Source organism: Aquarana catesbeiana, linkage group LG08 (genome assembly GCF_042186555.1).
Source record: "Aquarana catesbeiana isolate 2022-GZ linkage group LG08, ASM4218655v1, whole genome shotgun sequence".
Taxonomy (NCBI): domain Eukaryota; kingdom Metazoa; phylum Chordata; class Amphibia; order Anura; family Ranidae; genus Aquarana; species Aquarana catesbeiana.
In genome coordinates, this window is record NC_133331.1 from 79,433,824 (window position 1) to 79,452,704 (window position 18,881).

General features: G+C 41.0%; 1 protein-coding gene across 8 annotated transcripts in view; it reads right to left on the reverse strand.

Moving 5' to 3' along the window:
* Positions 1 to 18,881, reverse strand: part of EXOC6 (exocyst complex component 6) — a 404,697-nt gene that overhangs the window by 185,908 nt on the left and 199,908 nt on the right. For all 8 annotated transcript variants that reach the window (XM_073596039.1, XM_073596037.1, XM_073596038.1 and 5 more), the window contains 3 exons: positions 17,087 to 17,184; positions 10,876 to 10,981; positions 8,595 to 8,704 (listed from right to left, as the gene is read on the reverse strand). In XM_073596039.1, the coding sequence (XP_073452140.1) occupies positions 8,595 to 8,704; positions 10,876 to 10,981; positions 17,087 to 17,184 (314 nt within the window). The remainder of the gene's footprint in view (positions 1 to 8,594; positions 8,705 to 10,875; positions 10,982 to 17,086; positions 17,185 to 18,881) is intronic.

Here is an 18,881-nt window from a genome sequence, read left to right on the forward strand (position 1 = left end):
TCCCTTTCGTTCCTCCCTCCCTCCATTTTACTTCCAGAAACATTGGCTATAATATGAGACATCTGATACATATAGAGTAGAAACATGTTAACAACATAGATATACACACTTACCATTTATACCATGTTGTCTTTAGTCACCTATTTCATTACTTTTGTCACTTTTTGTTACTTGATTACCACTAGCATATAATACCTCTATTGCAGGCATTGCCTATCCCCCTCCACCACTCCCCTAGGCCTCTGGGATTGCTTTATATGTGTGACTCCTCGCAAGACATGCACAGGCAGTCTGACTCCCTCTTGGGATCGTGTGGACCGGTTGAGTTGGACCAAGTAAGGGGATTTCTCCTTTAGAGGCTATCCAATACAGCTTAATCTATTATGATCGGTAACTATATATGAACATGTCCAATATTGTTTTTTCCCTCATTTATTTAGTATATTTTTCTCATTATGAACTTCAACTTTTATAAACATTTTTACAGTCTACAACAATCCTCTGAAGATGACCCAGTGGGGTCGAAACGCGTTAGGATTTGTATACACGAATCATGTACCAATCTACCTCATTATTTGATTACTGTATATTATTGTGACTGTCAGGTCAGCAATGTTGTTTTTATTTTTTGTACCACAGTTGATGGTTTGATTGACTGTGTTTATAGTTTTCTTTGACATTTTGTTATTATTAAAATCCCACTCACGTAACCTCATGCAGTACTCTTGTACCCTCTTTTTTGCTGCCTAAAAAACCCCACGGGGGACAATCCCATATTTTTATAACACTATCCGGGGTGTGCAGCCATTTTCTTCTCAATGAGTGTCGTTCCATTTCAATTTGATCCCTAAAGTTGATCATACATGGGCCAGTTTTTTCCATTCAGCCAGCCGGCTGAACGATAAAAAACTGACCTTATTCCCCCTCTCTGAATCCCCCCCCCCGCCCTGCCCCCCACTGTGTCTTTGTATTCTAACAGTGGGGAGCTTACTGACTGCAGCGCTGATGGAACTGAAATTTTCCAGGAGTCCTGTTCGTGAGAAGTCAATCGGTAGATCAACTTCTTAAGAACGGAATGGCCGTACATGAATCGAAATCTGGCCAGTTTGATCAATGTATGACCACCTTTACTGAACTATTAAACACACTGATTCTGTCTTTGTTTTATTTGATTTGACACCAGTTCGTATCACAATAGTGTGATGCTGAGTTGTTGTGGCACACGTCAGATAATTAGCGCGGTGACACTTTATAATTGCTGTAGTGGGCTATTTCTTCACCTCTTGCAAACTGTTTGTCTAATTTTGACAAGCAGTTAGTCGGTGTATATTCTACCTGCGTTTTGTCAGTAAATATTTACAGGTTAGGTCAAAAGGTTACTCGTTAGTATGTGTAAATTGTACTCGGGATCAATTAAGGATGTGTGAAGCTCCGCTCATTTACATTCATTAACAGATAAGAAATGAGAGATAAGCTGGAAGGTGGCTTCTGGCTGCTGTGTTTTCAAGCTGAGCTCTCCAATGTTATTCTATCAGATTGAAAGCAGGCCAGGTAGAGAAAGACAATTACAGAGAATGCGTATCACAATAGAACAGGTTAAGCTGCTCAGACTAAACAAACAGCTCATTTGGTCAGTGCTTATATACAGTGTAAAGGACACAGATAATAAGCATTATAGGAGATGCCGGATGGTTGTGGATACTTTCATTCTCTTTGTTTGGATGCTACTTTAGTTGATAAATTTAAAAGGGTCAACCTTAGTTGGCATTTAAAAGGGTCAACCTTCAGTAAGCAGACATTTTAATAGAGGGTAGATACTGGTGGCATGATCCATCTACTGACTTCTTATATCTCCCAAGGTTTCAAACAGCGAGATCTCTGCATGGAGGGTCCCAGCTTCCCTTACATCAGCATCTGGTAAATGTAGGTACTTTGGGATTTTGCTAAACTAGTCTGACAGTCTGATAGTAGGTAACAGTTTTTTGGTGAAAAAGACTTTATATGATAGTATTATAAATGGTAAATTTTCGAAAAGGGCAAGTAAAGGGCCAGCCTACATTAAACAGACATTATAGGATGGGGTAGATGCTGACGGGATGAACCACCTATTGACATTTCATATTTTTCAAAGTTTCAAGCAGCGAAATCTATGCAGGGAAGGTCCCAGATTTACTTAAATGTATATTGGCATCTGTTAAAGGGATTCTAAAGTCTTGTTTTTTATTTTTTTTTAAAATAACAAACGTCATATTTACCTGCTCTGTGAAGCAGAGCAGCTCAGATCCTCCTCTTTTCGGGTCCCTCTTCAGCACTCCAGACCCCTCCTTCCTGCTGAGTGCCCCCACAGCAAGTAGCTTGCTATGGGGGCACCCGAGCCAAGCTGCAGCTCAGTGTGTCCATTCAGAGACGGAGCCACGGCGTGGCCCCGCCCCCTTTCTCTCCTCATTGGCTCACTGAGTTTGAGTGACAGCAGCAGGAGAAAATGGCACCCCGCTGCTGTCTCAGCCAATCAGGAGGGAGATTCCAGTACAGCCGAGTCTCTTGTGCACATCGCTGGATCGAGATGAGCTCAGATAAGTATTAGAAGGTCACTGGAACAGGAAAAGGTTTTGACCGCACTCACAGGTTTGAAGCAAAAGTGAAGACTTTTATTGAAGATAAAAATCATCAGACAACATTGTAGATATCATACAATTAATGCAGACCTGGCAGAGATTTTCTCGTTTCACGAAATAGAATTCGCTTAGTCACAATAAGCGAATTCTAATTCGTGAAACGCGCTAATCTCTGCCAGGTCAGGCCAGGACCATGAGGTTGAAGCAGGGGATTGCTCTCACCTGGAGCAGCTTTGCTTTGTACTAGAAAGTATTAGAGGGGCTGAAGGAGGCTGCTGCACACAGATTTTTTTTCATCTTTATAATAATATTTTTTTACTCATTGTTTATTGGAGCAGCGCTGAGTTTAACCTTTACATTCACTCACTTTGTTTTTTTTTTTTCTTGCACTACAGCAGCAGCCCATAACACATATTTGCTTTTATTCTATTTAGTTTATTGTCTCCGTAGCGTGGGAATTTACATTATTATTTACAATTAAAGGGTCAGCCTACACTAAACAGAATAACCACTTCACAGCCATCAAACAGGACATTCATCCTAGAAGAGGGACAGCCATAATGCAGATGATACACTACTGACAGTTAAAATATTAATTGGAGGTTTCAACTTTAAAGCCTAAGTGCAGTCAAAATAAAAAACATAAAAATCAGCACAAGGGACATAACTTACATCAATAGGCTGTGTCCCTTGTGTTGATGCCTCTTCTGTTAAGTGAAATCCTTCTCCATCCATAAACCCCCAACCCCACCCCCATAATCCCCCTGTGTGGTGGGTGTTAATAGAAATGCGGAAGCTGTCACAGGCTCTCATCAAGAGAGTGCAAGAGAGAGCCTGACTATGACCGCCTTTTCTACCCAGCTCCATTCATAGAAGCCATTCTACAGCTTTTATGAATGAAAATCTATCTATGAATGGAGGGGCAGACCTTTCAATCACCACCCATTTTCCATTCACAGATCATTTTTGATCCATACCATAGTAGTAATAGTACGGGGGGGGGGGGTGGGGGAGGAAAATTTCACCTAAGAGAATAGGTATCAGCACAAGGGACACATCCTACTGACTGTAAGCTATAATCCCTTGTGCTGATTTTTGTGTTTTTTATTTTGACTGCACTTAGGATATAAACATAAAAGGGCAGTATAGGTTAAAAGTGGTGCCAGAAAGTCTGAGATTCAATGTATACAGGGCCCAGCGACCCTGTAAAAACAAGGTAAGTTTCATATGCTATATTGTTCACATCAGTTACTTCTGTTTAGGATATAATCACACAAGACAAGCCTTGATCCTTCTGGGGGTGACATACGGGTGGGTAAAATCGTATCACACCTATATAAAACTGAAGCAAGGGAGACATTCTTACTGACATAAAGAAGGCACTTACAGTACCAGCCTTATATGGTGGCTAAATAGCCCAGGGACTTCCAACCGATGATGGTGCCCCATAGCAAAATTTTGATGGAGTCCTCCATTGACCTCTCTCAGTGGCTCCAGGCACTGTTCGTTGAACAATACTCTCATGGATTTTAACATATGTCTACTTAGGGGACAGCTAGAATGAGAGCTGTGAGTATAGTCAGTACACTATTAAAGAGGAAGAAAACTTCCTCTGCAGACATTTACCTATAGGTAAGCCTATAATAAGGCTTACCTATATATAGTGTAAATATCTCCTAAACGTGTACAGCTTAGGAGATATTTTACATTGCATGCAGCCAGTGACATCACTGGCGCATGCTCTCTGAAGGAACGGCCACGGGTGCCATTCCTTCCAAGCCCCGTGCCGTGAATGGCGGCTCCCGAGCGCATGCGCGGGAATGACGTCATCGTGGCTCCGGCCAATCACAGCGCTGGAGCCCGCGAACTCGGAAGAAACTCCAAGCAAGATGTCGGCAGTGTCAGCGGTGTGTGGGCGCTGCTGCAAGAGTTTTGTTCTAAGGTAGGTATTTCGTAATGAGCTAGTATGCGATGCATATTAGCTCATTATGTCTGTGTCTTGCAGGGGTTTTTTTTAGGTTTTATTCTGAGGTTAACAACCTCTTTAAGGACCAATGCTGAGGATTAAAGTTGTCAGGAAAGAAGGGAAGGGGGGAGGAGGGAAGGGGGGAAGAAGAGAAGGGAGGGGAGGAGGGGAGGAGGGGTAGGGGGGGAGGGGGGAGGGGGTAGGAGAGGGGGGCAGCAGTGCAGGGAATTAACTGTAAATTTTTCAGCCAACCACTCTGTTCTCAGTAGCCTCGTCATTTTCTGAACCACAGCCTCAGTGTACATTTTAAATCCTCTCACCCCTTCCATCATCACATCAAGTAAGTGCTGACAGAGATGCTCCAGTAGTCAATAAAACAAAAACCTAAGGCTTCATTCACACCATACGTACATCAAAACACACATTTGACTTGCATAAGCTTGTTCACACAATGTGCAGAGACGCATGCATTTATTATGTACGTCTCTGCAAAGACACAGAAGACAATTGTTTTCTATGTGCCCTGTTTACACCATAACACTGCTGTCACCTCAGTTTTTTTTCCGCTCAGAAAACTGCATACACATTGTGCAGACAAATTCCACATGATACTAGTGTTGTGGTGTGAACAGGGCACATAGAGAACAATGGTTTTCTTTGTGTCCTTGCAGAACGCGTACAGAAAAACTCGCAATTTTTCACATGATGTGAACGAGGTATAGTAGCAATAATAATAACCATTACAGTATTTTATATTATTACATAAGAGAGGAGATATGATGGCGGTATACAAATACCTAAATGATGATCCCAGGGTAGGAAGAAAACTATTCAGTCTTAGGAAGTGTATGAGGACCAGTGGCAGCTTGTGCTCAATAACTGGGGGGTGGCGTTGGTTTGCAGCCCCCTCCCCAAATTATTGAACACAAGCCACCACTGGTCGGAGACGGACATGAAGGCAGGGAACACCAGCAACACCAGTAAAACTATAATTGTTAATGCTCCTGAACACAATTATTCACCACAACATTAATACAAACTTCTTAAAACTCTAGCGTTTTTTCATAACTACAAACCTCGGCTATTTAATCTTTTTATATCTGAGGAGACACTCTGGGATTTTTAGCAGCCTGAGGAAGACTACAGCTTACATGGTTAATTTCAGTGCTGGCCAAGATGACCAGAAGCTCTGAGGGCAATAAATCTACACTGCTAAGACAGCTAAGAAAATTTCCCATAGTACACAGCCTGCCAAGAAGGTTTGTGACTAGCAACAGTTATGATCTTGAAGATTCCTCCCGTATGTCTGAAGTCAGCTTTTCTTTACAGGAGTCTTCTCAGGGGGTACAGGGTAGGTGTCAACAGCAACCACCCCAACCCTTAATGATACAGTACTGGATCTGTGTTTTCTTCACATGCAAAGAGATTTGAGCTGGCCTCAATTTGGCTGCTATGGCAACTGTTACACAACTGGCCGATAAATTCAAATCAGTCTGACTGTTCACCCCAGAAAACCAATGGGTGTAACCAATATGTTGCTGTGGTCTTAAAGGACAAATATCTAAAAAAATGTTATGCCCTGTACACACGGTCGGACATTGATCGGACATTCCGACAACAAAATCCATGGATTTTTTCCGACGGATGTTGGCTTAAACTTGTTTTGCATACACACGGTCGCACAAAGTTGTTGGAAAATCCAATCATTCTGAACGCGGTGACGTAAAACACGTACGTCGAGAATATAAACGGGGCAGTAGCCAATAGCTTTCGTCTCTTAATTTGTTCTGAGCATGCGTGGCACTTTGTGCGTCGGAATTGTCCACACACGGTCGGAATTTACGCGAACGGATTTTGTTGTTGGAAAATTTTATAGCCTGCTCTCAAACTTTGTGTGTCAGAAATTCCAATGGAAAAAGTCCGATGGAGCCCACACACGGTCAGAATTTCCGACAACAAGCTCAGATCGCACATATTCTGTCGGAAAGTCTGACCATGTGTACAGGGCAATAGAGTTTTTATTCTGTGATTTTTTTTTTAAATTAGCTACATACTCTAATATGGATTTTGAACCCTCTATACATTAGGTATTTTTTTTACCATTAATAATTAAAATATTTGTATAATTTTCTACGCCAAGGGTGTCCAGCGCGGCCCAAAGCGGATATGAATGCGGCCCAACACAAATTCGGAAACGTACTTAAAAATTTTGATTTATATTTATTTTTTTTAATTCCTTGTAAAAATGCGCTTACACTTAGTGAACACATGCGGCCAAAGAAAAATTTAACAGTGCCTCTTTACTAGACTTTTAAAAGTGATCTTCCCAAAGAAAAGTATCCCACACTTTACAATCACACCTTATTCATGACAGCAGTTTTCAGCAGCACTTATATTTCTACACGCGATCGGATTGTTGGCCAACAAAACCGTGGAATTTTGTCCGAAGGGCGTTGGCCCAAACTTGTCTTGCATACACACTGCACACAATTGTTGGCCAACAAATACGAACGTAGCGACGTACTATGTTGTTTTTTTTAGCGCCACTCTTTGGGCTCCTTCTGCTGATTTCGTGTTAGTAGAAGTTTGGTGAGTGTTGATTCACGCTTTTCAATTCGCGTTTTTCATTTCGTGCTTTTCAGTTTATTTCTGAACGGCCATTCGTCAACCAGACATGTTGTGGAATCGGAGGAGATAACGTGTTATTTATTATTGGCCTTGGAGTTATTGCTTTGACATTATTTTTTTGGTTGAATAATGATTTGATTTGGTATATTTTCTATGTTTTTGGATGCACAGAATGCACTTTTTGGTTAAGTTCTATTGGCAGATAGCATGTCTAATTTTATTTGTTTTCTTTTTTTAATGCACAATAAAAAAATTGTGTAGAATAATACTTGGCTATGTGTTTTACTTCAAATTACATTTTAAAAAATACAATGTAAAATTAACAAGGGACACCAACATAGTTGTATCTTTGATCTTAAAAACTACGGGATAATGGTGTTGTGGTAACTTGCCCAAGAAAAAGCATAATAATATTATTCTTGATATCACTAGAAAATAAAAGCCTTTTAAAATACGTTTGCCATAACTCCATCAGTATCACCAGCAAAGCAGCTTCATTATTATCCGAGTAAAGAAGAAGAGAATGTGCGCTGCATTTCGAGATTTCATAACTTGCCGCGTCACGAATGTTAATTCTCCATTACGAACGCTAGTTTACAAGACCGACCGCTTCTGGCTCGTCCTTGCTTCCGAGCATGCGTGTTTGTACTTTGGACTTTTGTCTGACTGACTTGTGTACACACGCTTGGAAAATCCAACAACAGACATTTGTCCACGGAAAATTTATAAACCTGCTATCCAACATTTGTCCACGGAAAGTTGGCCAACAATTGTCTGAAGGAGCGTACAAACGGTCGGATTTTCCGCCAACAGCCTGTCATCACACAATTTCCCGTCGGAAAATCCGATCGTGTGTACAAGGCTTGAATGTTTAAACAAGAAAAAATGAGTAACCCATATCCTTCCTAATGTAAGCAAGTCCCCGCCATCATTGTAAAGACACAACTGTCTAATGCAAAAGCTTTTTATAATTCAGGATTGTTGGACTAAAAAAATGCAGGTTGATAACAGCATTCATAAGTAAAATTAGAAAGCTGATTTAAAAAGCAATGTTGTTTCCTACAGTTGTCTTTTTTAGGTGTCCAAACACACCCCAAAATTGATGAAATCATTTATTTTCTATTGTAACCTTAAAGTGAATTTATGAGGCAAAATAAATAGGCAAATAAATAAGGTGAAGAGCAATACGGAATGCGGTAACTTATATCAACCCTTTTAGGCCTTCTAATACCAGTTAACACTGAGCCTTTATTAGAGGACTATCATATTGTGCAATACGTCTATGTAATATATCACATGTCTATTACTGCCAACCTGCTGTCAGTGATCATTTGTAAATGAGAATACCTTTGCCATTCATGATGTAATAATACAAGCATGCTTACCTTCGATGGAGCGATTCAGAAAATTTAAGGCTTGCATAAATAAACTCTTTGACTTGCATATATATCTGTGGTACTGACTGAGACATTGGGAGCTTCTTTGGAAAAGATAACTTAAAAAACAAAAAAAAACCATATTGTTAGCCTTGTTCAAGTACATGTATAATTGTTAAAAAATCAGCTACAGGTGCATCTCATAAAATTTGAATATCATCAAAAAGTTAACTTATGTCAGTAATTCAATTCAAAAAGTGTACCGCATATATTAAATATAGATGCGTTACACACAGAGTGATATATTTCAAGCATTTCTTTCTTTTAATTTTGATGATTATGGCTTACAGCTAGTGAAAACACAAAATTATGTATCTCAGAAAATTATAATAGTACATAAGACCAATAAAAAAAAAGGATTTTTAATACAGAAATGTTGGCTTACTAAAAAGTATGTACATGTACAGTATAGTATGAACTCAATATTTGGCCGGGGATCCTTTTACATGAATTACTTCATCAATGCGGCATGGAGGTGATCAGCCTGTGGCACTGCTGAGGTGTTATGAAAGCCCAGGTTGCTATGATAGCGGCCCTCAGCTTGTCTGCATTGTTGCATCTGGTGTCTCTCATCTTCCTCTTGACAATACCCCACAGATTCACTATGGGGTTTAGGTCAGACGAGTTTGCTGGCCAAACCATCACAGTGATACCATGATCATTAAACCAGGTAATGGTACTTTTGGCAGTGTGGACAAGTGCCAATTCCTGCTGATCGCCTCCATGCCACGCTGCATTGATGCAGTAATTCATGCAAAAGGAGCCCCGACCAAGTATTGAGTGCATACTATACTGTACATGGACATACTTTTCAGTAAGGCAACATTTCTGTATTAAAAATCCTTTTATTTATTGGTCTTATGTAATATTCTGATTTTCTGAGATACTAAATTTTGGGGTTTCACTAGCTGTAAGCCATAATTATCAAAATAAAGAAATGCTTGAAATATATCACTCTGTATGTAACGCATCTATATAAAATATGAGTTTCACTTTTTGAACTGAACTACTGAAATAAGTTAACTGTTTGATGATATTGTAATTTTATGAGACGCACCTGCATATTACATAGTAAACCTAAAGTCTGAAGAATCTGAAGCAGGGGTCTCAAACTGGCTGCCCTCCAGCTGTTGCAAAACTACAAGTCCCATGAGGCATTGCAAGGCTGACAGTTATAAGCATGACTCCCACAGGCAGAGGTATGATGGGACTTGTAGTTTTTGCAACAGGTGGAGGGCCGCCAGTTTGAGACCGCTGATCTAGAGGCTACCTGACTCTTGTTTCACACAAGCAAAAGCCATACTCCTACAGCCATATCAATAAAAACCATCTAAAGGAGAAATGCTTTTCATTGTCCACAGCAACCAGGAATCCAATTACATTCTATGATATTGCACTGTGGTTGTAAGAGATAGTCTGACTGGTTGCTTTGAGAAGCTCTGCTGACTTCCATCATCCAATCATGCACAAGCACAAATACTGATTTTTTTTCCTTCTACATGATTGGTAATCTTTGCAAAGTGAAATTGCACCACATTAACTGAACTCTAGGGAAGGTTCCCTTGTAAATTTCCTTCCAAAGTGAACAGCCTGTTTACGTTTGGTAAATCAATCCACTTGTATTCTTTGAAAAGAATACAAGATGTTTTCTGAATGGAGGTGCTACAGAGTGAGTGGCCCGATGTGATCGCTGTGCTCCAGGCCTGACTGTCAGTTTCACCACCAGAACTTCAACAGTGACATTACTGTCAGAGGCTGCATGTAAGTAACATTCTTTAGGCCCCGTTCACACTTGAGCATTTTGTAGCCTGTAGCTCGGAGCTCAAAAACACTCAACAAGCAAAAACCTACTGTTTCCAATAGCCCTCGTTTACATCTGAGCATCATGTCACTTGTAGCAAAACGCCTGTCGCTCAAAAAAGTATATGAGCTACTTTTCAGGCAGAATTCAAGCATTTTTTTTAAGCGTTTTGTTTTGCGCATTTTTTGCCCCGCCCCTTTTTCAGCAGCACTCCACACCTTCTCATTGAAAAATGCCTGAATTCTGCTCCAAAAACTTGAAAACGCAATGCTTAGGTGTTAATGTTTACTTAGGAAAGAAGCAAAAGCCATCAGTGGGGCAAACATCATTAGAGGTACCTTATCTGTGCCTAGCTAATTTCCCAATTAAGCTTTTGCCCTCACTTCAGTTTAACATATCTCCCAACACACCTCTGTAAGTATTGCTCACCTTGTCACCTTCAGGATCTTGAAAAGGAAATTTGCTGACTACAGCTCTGTACTCTTCTTCATTAGCTACTGGAATTGGGCTGTAGTTGTCGGCCTCGAAAATGTCCCTATGTGCAGAAAAACAAAACAGCATTGCATGAGAAAAAGTCTTTGTAATATTGGCCATGCTCACAAACATTGTGCCTCCACGGTACATTGGAGAAGACATATGTAAAAGAGAAGAGCAGTGTCTACTTATATTATAATGAGCTAAGCAAACTGGCTTTAATTCAAGGCACCTGGAAAAGAAGACTTTTAATACCTACTGGTCCCACTGACTATGCAGCCGATCTTCACTCACTTGAAAAGCTACCTTTAACAAAGTATGTTCTGCTTCCAACACACGTCAGCCAGAGGAACCCCAGCTCTGGGATATCAGACATACCCGAAGGTGTGTTGGATGCAGAAGATTCCTAGCCGTAGTAGCTTTTCAACAGAGTGAAGATTCCTAATGCAAAGGTGACAACAGTGTCACTTTAACCACTTGACATCCTTAACTGCGTTACTTTAACTGACAATTACGTGGTACCCAAATAAAATTGACGTCCTTTTTTTCCACAGAGTTTTCTTTTGGTGGTAGTTGATCACCTCTGCGTTTTTTATTTTTTGAGCTATAAACAACAAAAGACAATTAAAAAAAAAAAAAAGCGGGACTACGATATTGTGGAGGACATTCTGACACTAACTGACACTTTTTGGGGACCAGTGACACTAATACAGTGGTCAGTGCTAAAAAAAATATGCACTGTCACTGTACTAATGACACTGGCTGGAAAGGGGTAAAGATCAGGGGCGATCAAAGGGATAACTTTGTGCCTAGCCAGTGTTTTACTATACTGTGTAAGGTGCTTTTACACGGGGAAGAAATTAAATGTATTCCCTGTTTTACAGGGATACAAATTCCATCCCTTCCCTCCTGTCAGAATGGTGATTTGCCTTGTTTACATAGGTAGATCGCCATTTGATCTCTCTGCCTGACAATTGGTGGGTGCCGGAGGACATTGGGTACTCTGCACCCGTCGATCGGCTTCCACTGTGTGTAATCACAGTGAAAGCAAGCCGCCGGCAGTGCGCATGCGCGCCCCCTACCCGGAAGTGTCGGATCACGTATATATATGTGACACTACACTACTTGCCAATATCCTTTCACATTTTTGTAATAAGATACTTCACTGTCCCTTCAGTCTCCCTAGTCCATACCAGCATTTACCCCATGCTGGTTTATGTATACTCATATGCATACGAATTCACTGCATTAAGTTTATCTGCACTTGCAGGGTCCTTTTGACATACACATATACTTTTTTAAATACTTTTCAGCAGTCATTCATCATGGACAATGTGAGACTTCTAGGGACATTTGCACCTATCAAAGCCATGTCGGTTCTCCTCTTGTTCCCCCATTGGGGTTGCCGGTTGCTCCGTCCCCTCAGCTCCCGTGCTGGATGTTTGTTTCTGCCACCGCCTGTGGTGTTAGTGACTGTTGACCTGGCCCAGCCCATCAGTAAGTATGGGGTACCAAACTCAGACCCCTATGATCACTCACCTCTCTGCAAATTTTGTTCAACATACATTTATTTAGTTCACTACTTGTATTGCAGATATATTAAAGCATCTACCCCTGAAGAGCGAGCGTGGTCTCGCGAAATGCACTGGGTACTACCGATGCCTGCATATAATTCTGATACCTGTATACTGATTTTATATACAATTTATTTATTAATGTATGTGGACTGTTATCTTTTCATACTGTTTTATATACCTCATCGGCCTTCATCTACTGCTGTTGTGTTGCACATGCACGACAATTTGCAATAAATCTACTTTTATATACCCATGATATGTTTTTTGGCTAACCATACTCACCTCATTTAAAGTCCCAGGGCGAATCCTTTGTATATATGTATTGTATTGGGGATGGAGGTTGTGTTTGTGGAGGTGGTTGGGGTGACACCAAACCTCTTATTTTATTATGTTTCCTGGGCCAGTCAAACACCACACATGCATAGTGTGCAAGCTAGAGAAGGAGACCACACTGCAAACATGTGGAGCTTCACTTGCTCAAATTATCCACTACTAAGATAAACAGGAGCCAGGAGCCAGGAGAAACATTAGGCCCCTTTCACACGAGGGGGACTCCGTTTCTACAGAGCCCGCCTTGGTCCGCCGGCTCAGCGGGAGATCAGTCCGTTGATCTCCGCTGAGCCGGCGGATGACAGGTCCCTCTCTGCTCACTGAGCGGGGAGGGGCTTGTTAGGCGCCGCTCCTGCCTATGGAGGGATCAGATGAAAACGGACAGCATGTCCGTTTTCATCAGATCTCACCCAATCCGATAGCGATGGACCTGGACGTAGAGCCATCCGTCTGCTTTTAGCGGATCATGTCTCCGCTGACATCCGTCGCTCCATAGGCTAACATGGAGCGCCCGTTCAGGTCCGCCGTCAAAACTGACAGGCGGACCTGAACGGTCCGATCGTGTGAAAGAGGCCTTAAGGAAAGCAAATCTCTTTGTGATACTTCATCTCTTATGTTGGATTTGATATGATTTGAGCAGTGTTTGGATGCCCCCTAGATGAATGTGCAGACTCAAAAGAAATAGGGAGGATGGGTGGCTCACTAGTTTGTTATATATATATATATATATATATATATATATATATATATATATATATATATATATACACATACACAGTATCTCACAAAAGTGAGTACACCCCTGCCATTTTTGTAAATATTTTATTATATCTTTTTATTTAACAACACTGAAGAAATGACACTTTGCTACAATGTAAAGTAGTGAGTGTACAGCTTGTATAACAGTGTAAATTTGCTGTCCCCTCAAAATAACTCAACACACAGCCATTAATGTCTAAACCACTGGCAACAAAAGTGAGTACACCCCTAAGTGAAAATGTCCAAATTGGGCCCTTTAGCCAATTTCCCTCCCCGGTGTCATGTGACTCGTTAGTGTTACAAGGTCTCAGATGTGAATGGGGAGCAGGTGTGTTAAATTTGGTGTTATCGCTCTTACTCTCTCATACTGGTCACTGGAAGTTGAACATGGCACCTCATGGCAAAGAACTCTCTGAGGATCTGAAAAAAAGAATTGTTGCTCTACATAAAGATGGCCTATGCAATAAGAAGATTGCCAAGACGCTGAAACTGAGCTGCAGCACGGTGGCCAAGACCATACTGCGGTTTAACAGGACAGGTTCCACTTAGAACAGGCCTCACCATGGTCAACCAAAGAAGTTGAGTGCACGTGCTCAGTGTCATATCCAGAGGTTGTCTTTGGGCACTAGATGTATGAGTGCTGCCAGCATTGCTGCAGAGGTTGAAGGGGTGTGGGGTCAGCCTGTTAATGCTCAGACCATACGCCGCACACTGCATCAAATTGGTCTGCATGCCTGTCGTCCCAGAAGGAAGCCTCTTCTAAAGATTATGCACAAGAAAGCCCGCAAACAGTTTGCTGAGTACAAGCAGACTAAGGACATGGATTACTGGAGCCATGTCCTGTGGTCTGATGAGACCAAGATAAACTTATTTGGTTCAGATGGTGTCAAGTGCGTGTGTTATGGCAACCAGGTGAGGAGTACAAAGACAAGTGTGTCTTGCCTACAGTCAAGCATGGTGGTGGGAGTATCATGGTCTGGGGCTGCATGAGTGCTTCTGGCACTGGAGAGCTACAGTTCATTGAGAGAACCATGAATGCCAACATGTACTGTGACATACTGAAGCAGAGCATGATCCCCTCCCTTGGGAGACTGGGCCGCAGGGCAGTATTCCAACATGATAACGACCCCAAACACACCTCCAAGACAACCACTGCCTTGCTAAAGAAGCTGAGGGTAAAGGTGATGGACTGGCCAAGCATGTCTCCAGACCTAAACCCTATTGAGCATCTGTGGGGCATCCTCAAATGGAAGGTGGAGGAGCGCAAGGTCTCTAACATCCACCAGCTCTGTGATGTCATCATGGAGGAGTGGAAGAGGACTCCAGTGGCAACCTGTGAAGCTCTGGTGAACTCCATGCCCAAGAGGGTTAAGGCAGTGCTGGAAAATAATGGTGGCTACACTAAATATTGACACTTTGGGCCCAATGTGGACATTTTCACTCAGGGGTGTACTCACTTTTGTTGCCAGCGGTTTAGACATTAATGGCTGTGTGTTGAGCTATACTGAGGGGACAGCAAATTTACACTGTTATACAAGCTGTACACTCACTACTTTACATTGTAGCAAAGTGTCATTTCTTCAGTGTTGTCACATGAAAAAATATAATAAAATATTTACAAAAATGTGAGGGGTGTACTCACTTTAGTGAGATACTGTATATATATATTTATATATGTATACACACAGCAGGTAAAATAAGTATTGAACAGGTCACCATTTTTCTAAGTAAATATATTTCTAAAGGTGCTATTGATATGAAATTTTCACCACATGTCGGTAACAACCCATGCAATCCACACATACAAAGAAACCAAAACAAATAAGTTCAGAAATGAAGTTATGTGTAATAAAATTGAATGACACAGGGAAAATGTATTGTACACATGAAGAAAGGAAAGGCATGGAAAGCCATGACACCGTCTGAAATCTATCAGTACTTAGAAAGCAATCCTGCCCCTTGTCAGTGCAAATTATCATCTGCTGGTTCAGTCTCAACTGATGGTCTATAAAAGGTGTCTCATTACCAAGGTGTCACACAAGAAACATCTCATGATGGGTAAAAACAAAGAGCTTTCTCAAGACTTTGCCAACCTTATTGTTTTAAAACATACTGATGGCATTGGTTACAGAAGGATTTCTAAACGTCTGAATGTTCCAGTGAGCTCTGTTGGTGTCATAATACGGAAGTGGGAAGAACATCATTTCACCATAAACCAGCCACAACCAGGTGTCTATAGCACCTTTATGAAATATATTTACCTAGAAAAATGGTGACGTGTTCAATACTTATTTTAGTATAAGTATTAGTATATGTATATATAAATATGGCTGCCTTTACACACACATGAACTTTAATGGAATCCCAGTCTTAGTCCTTAGGGTTCAATATTGAGTTGGCCCACCCTTTGCAGCTATAACAGCTTCAACTCTTTTGGGAAAGCTGTCAACAAGGATAGGAGCGTGTCTATGGGAACGTTTGACCATTCTTCCAGAAGGGCATTTGTGAGGTCAGGTACTGATGTGCAAGAGAAGGCCTGGCTCACAGTCTCCGCTCTAATACATCCCAAAGGTGTTCTATTGGGTTGAGGTCAGGACTCTGAGCAGGCCAGTCAAGTTCCTCCACCCCAAACTCGCTCATTCATGTCTTTATGGACCTTACTTTGTGTACTGTGCGCAGGCATGTTGGAATAGGAAGGGGCCAGCCCCAAACTGTTCCAACAAAGTTGGGAGCATGAAATTGTCCACAATGTCTTGGTATGCTGAGGCATTAAGAGTTCCCTTCACTGGAACTAAGGGGCCAAGCCCAACCTATGAAAAACAATCCCACACCATAATCCCCCCTCCACCAAATGATTTGGACCAGTGCACAAAGCAAGGTTCATAAAGGCATGGATGAGCGAGTTTGGGGTGGAGGAACTTGACTGGCTTGCACAAAGTCCTGACCTCAACCCGATAGAACATCTTTGGGATGAATTAGAGCGGAGATTGCGAACCAGGTCTACTCCTCCACATCAGTGCCTGACCTTACAAATACACTTCTGGAAGAATGGTCAAACATTTCCATAGACACACCCCTAAACCTTGTGGACAGCCTGCAAAGGGTGGGCCAACTCAATATTGAACCCTACGGACTAAGACTGGGATTCCATTAAAGTTTACGTGTGTGTAAAGGCAGGCGTCCCAATACTTCTGGTAATATAGTGTATATGTGTGTGTGTTGTGTAACACCTTTTTTTATATTTTACCAAAAAATTGGGCATTATATTGTGTTTATTTTCACTAAAATCCATTAAAGTGCATTCTTCGCAAAGAATTGCGTTTGAAAAACCACTGTGCAAATATCATCTGACATAAAAAAAATTGCAACACCTACCATTTTATTCTCTAGGGCCTATATATAAAAAATATATAATGTTTGGGGGTTCTAAGTAATTTATGAATGGTATTGGTAGGTCGTCTGCAAGATTGTGATTTCAGACTTGCAGAACTAATAGATACCTGAACACCCCAGCCCATTTTTTCAGTAGAGTTTCATTATACTTGTCTCTGACTTCATATAAAAGATCAAACAGCCGATTTACAGGAAATCCATATCCCTGAAAAAAAGAAAGACATGTCTGAGTACAAAGTCAACATGTGACTTATGGCTGCCCTCTAAAAAGATAAAATCTTATACAATCAGTATATAATATAAGTAAATTAAGTAAAACTAACTAATGCTAATTAAGTGAAACTAACCACAGTCATACCGCCACTCCATCACGCCTTACACGTGGTTTGAGCTTAGTTTGCTTTGGGACTCAGAAACAATTGAAACACCAATCATTCTAATTAATTAGAGGGAAAAAAGTGATAAGAGTAGGAGGAAACCAGTAACAGTCTGAAAGAGGTCACGTGTGTCTTTGCAGCATTATGCAGAGAACACACCACAGGACAATAGAGGATCCACAACACACTTTGTATTTTATAAATATATACAGTTGTGCTCAAAAGTTTGCATACCCAGGCAGAAATTGTGAAATGTTGGCATTTATATTGAAAATATGACTAATCGTGCCAAAAAACTGTCTTTTATTCAAGGATAGTGATCACATGAAGCCATTTATTATTACATAGTTTTTTGGATCCTTTTTAAATCATAACAACAGAAATCACCCAAATGGCCCTCATAAAAAGTTTACATACCCTGGAATGTGTGGCCTTGGTACAGAGACAGAAGGTGGCACACACAGGTTAAAATGGCAATTAAAAGATTTATTTCTCACATTTGTGTTTTTTTTAAATCACAATTAGTGTCTGTTTATAAATAGTCAATGAAATTGTTAGCTCTCACATGGATGCACTAAGCAGGCTAGATACTAAGCCATGAGGAGGTAGAAAAGAACAGTAAAAAGACCTGTGTAACAAGGTAATGAAACTTTACAAAGATGGAAAAGGATAAAAAAAGATATCCAAAGCCTTGACTATGCCAGCCAGTACCGTTTAATCACTTATTAAGAAGTGGAAGTGGCTCTTTTTATACCAAGCCAAGGTCAAGTAGACCAAGAAAGATTGCAGCCACAACTGGCGGAAGAATTGCCCAGGATACAAAGAAAAACCCACAGGTAACCGCAGGAGAAATACAGGCTGCTCTCCAAAAAGACGGTTGTTTTTAACCCCCCTGGCAGAATTCCTGAGTCTGGCTAGGGGTGGATTTTCAATACCAAAAGCAGTATCCCCGAGCCAGAGGATAGAGGATACTTACCTTGTCCCCTGGATCCTGCGATGTCTCCCCGCTGTGATCTGCGAGCCGCCGTGTCTCACTTGATACACAGTGCCGAGCTCCGTTCCCTGCGAGCGTTGCGACGCACGGGAACGGAGTTCGGTGCCAAATTCAAAAAGTGAAACACACAGTATAGATACAATATACTGTAATCTTACAGATTACAGTACTGTATCAAATAATTACACATCCCCTTTGTCCCTAGTTGTCTGCATGCAGTTTTATATTATAAAAACTGTTCTTTCTGCCTGGAAACTGGAGATTGTCCATAGCAACCAAAACTGTCCCTTTACATCAAAACGGTTTTAGACCAGATAGAAAACAGCGATAATAAAGTAGAATCACTTGCAGAATTGAGTGATAGTGATTTGTGGGGAGATCCGTCATCAAACACTGAAAAGTAATGACAGCGACAATTCTGCAACTGAGCAAATTTCAGTGTTTTTGATTTGATTACATTATTGAATAATTTTTATTATTATTTGGTATAATTATTTATAGCTATTTATTATATTATAATTTTTAATTTAG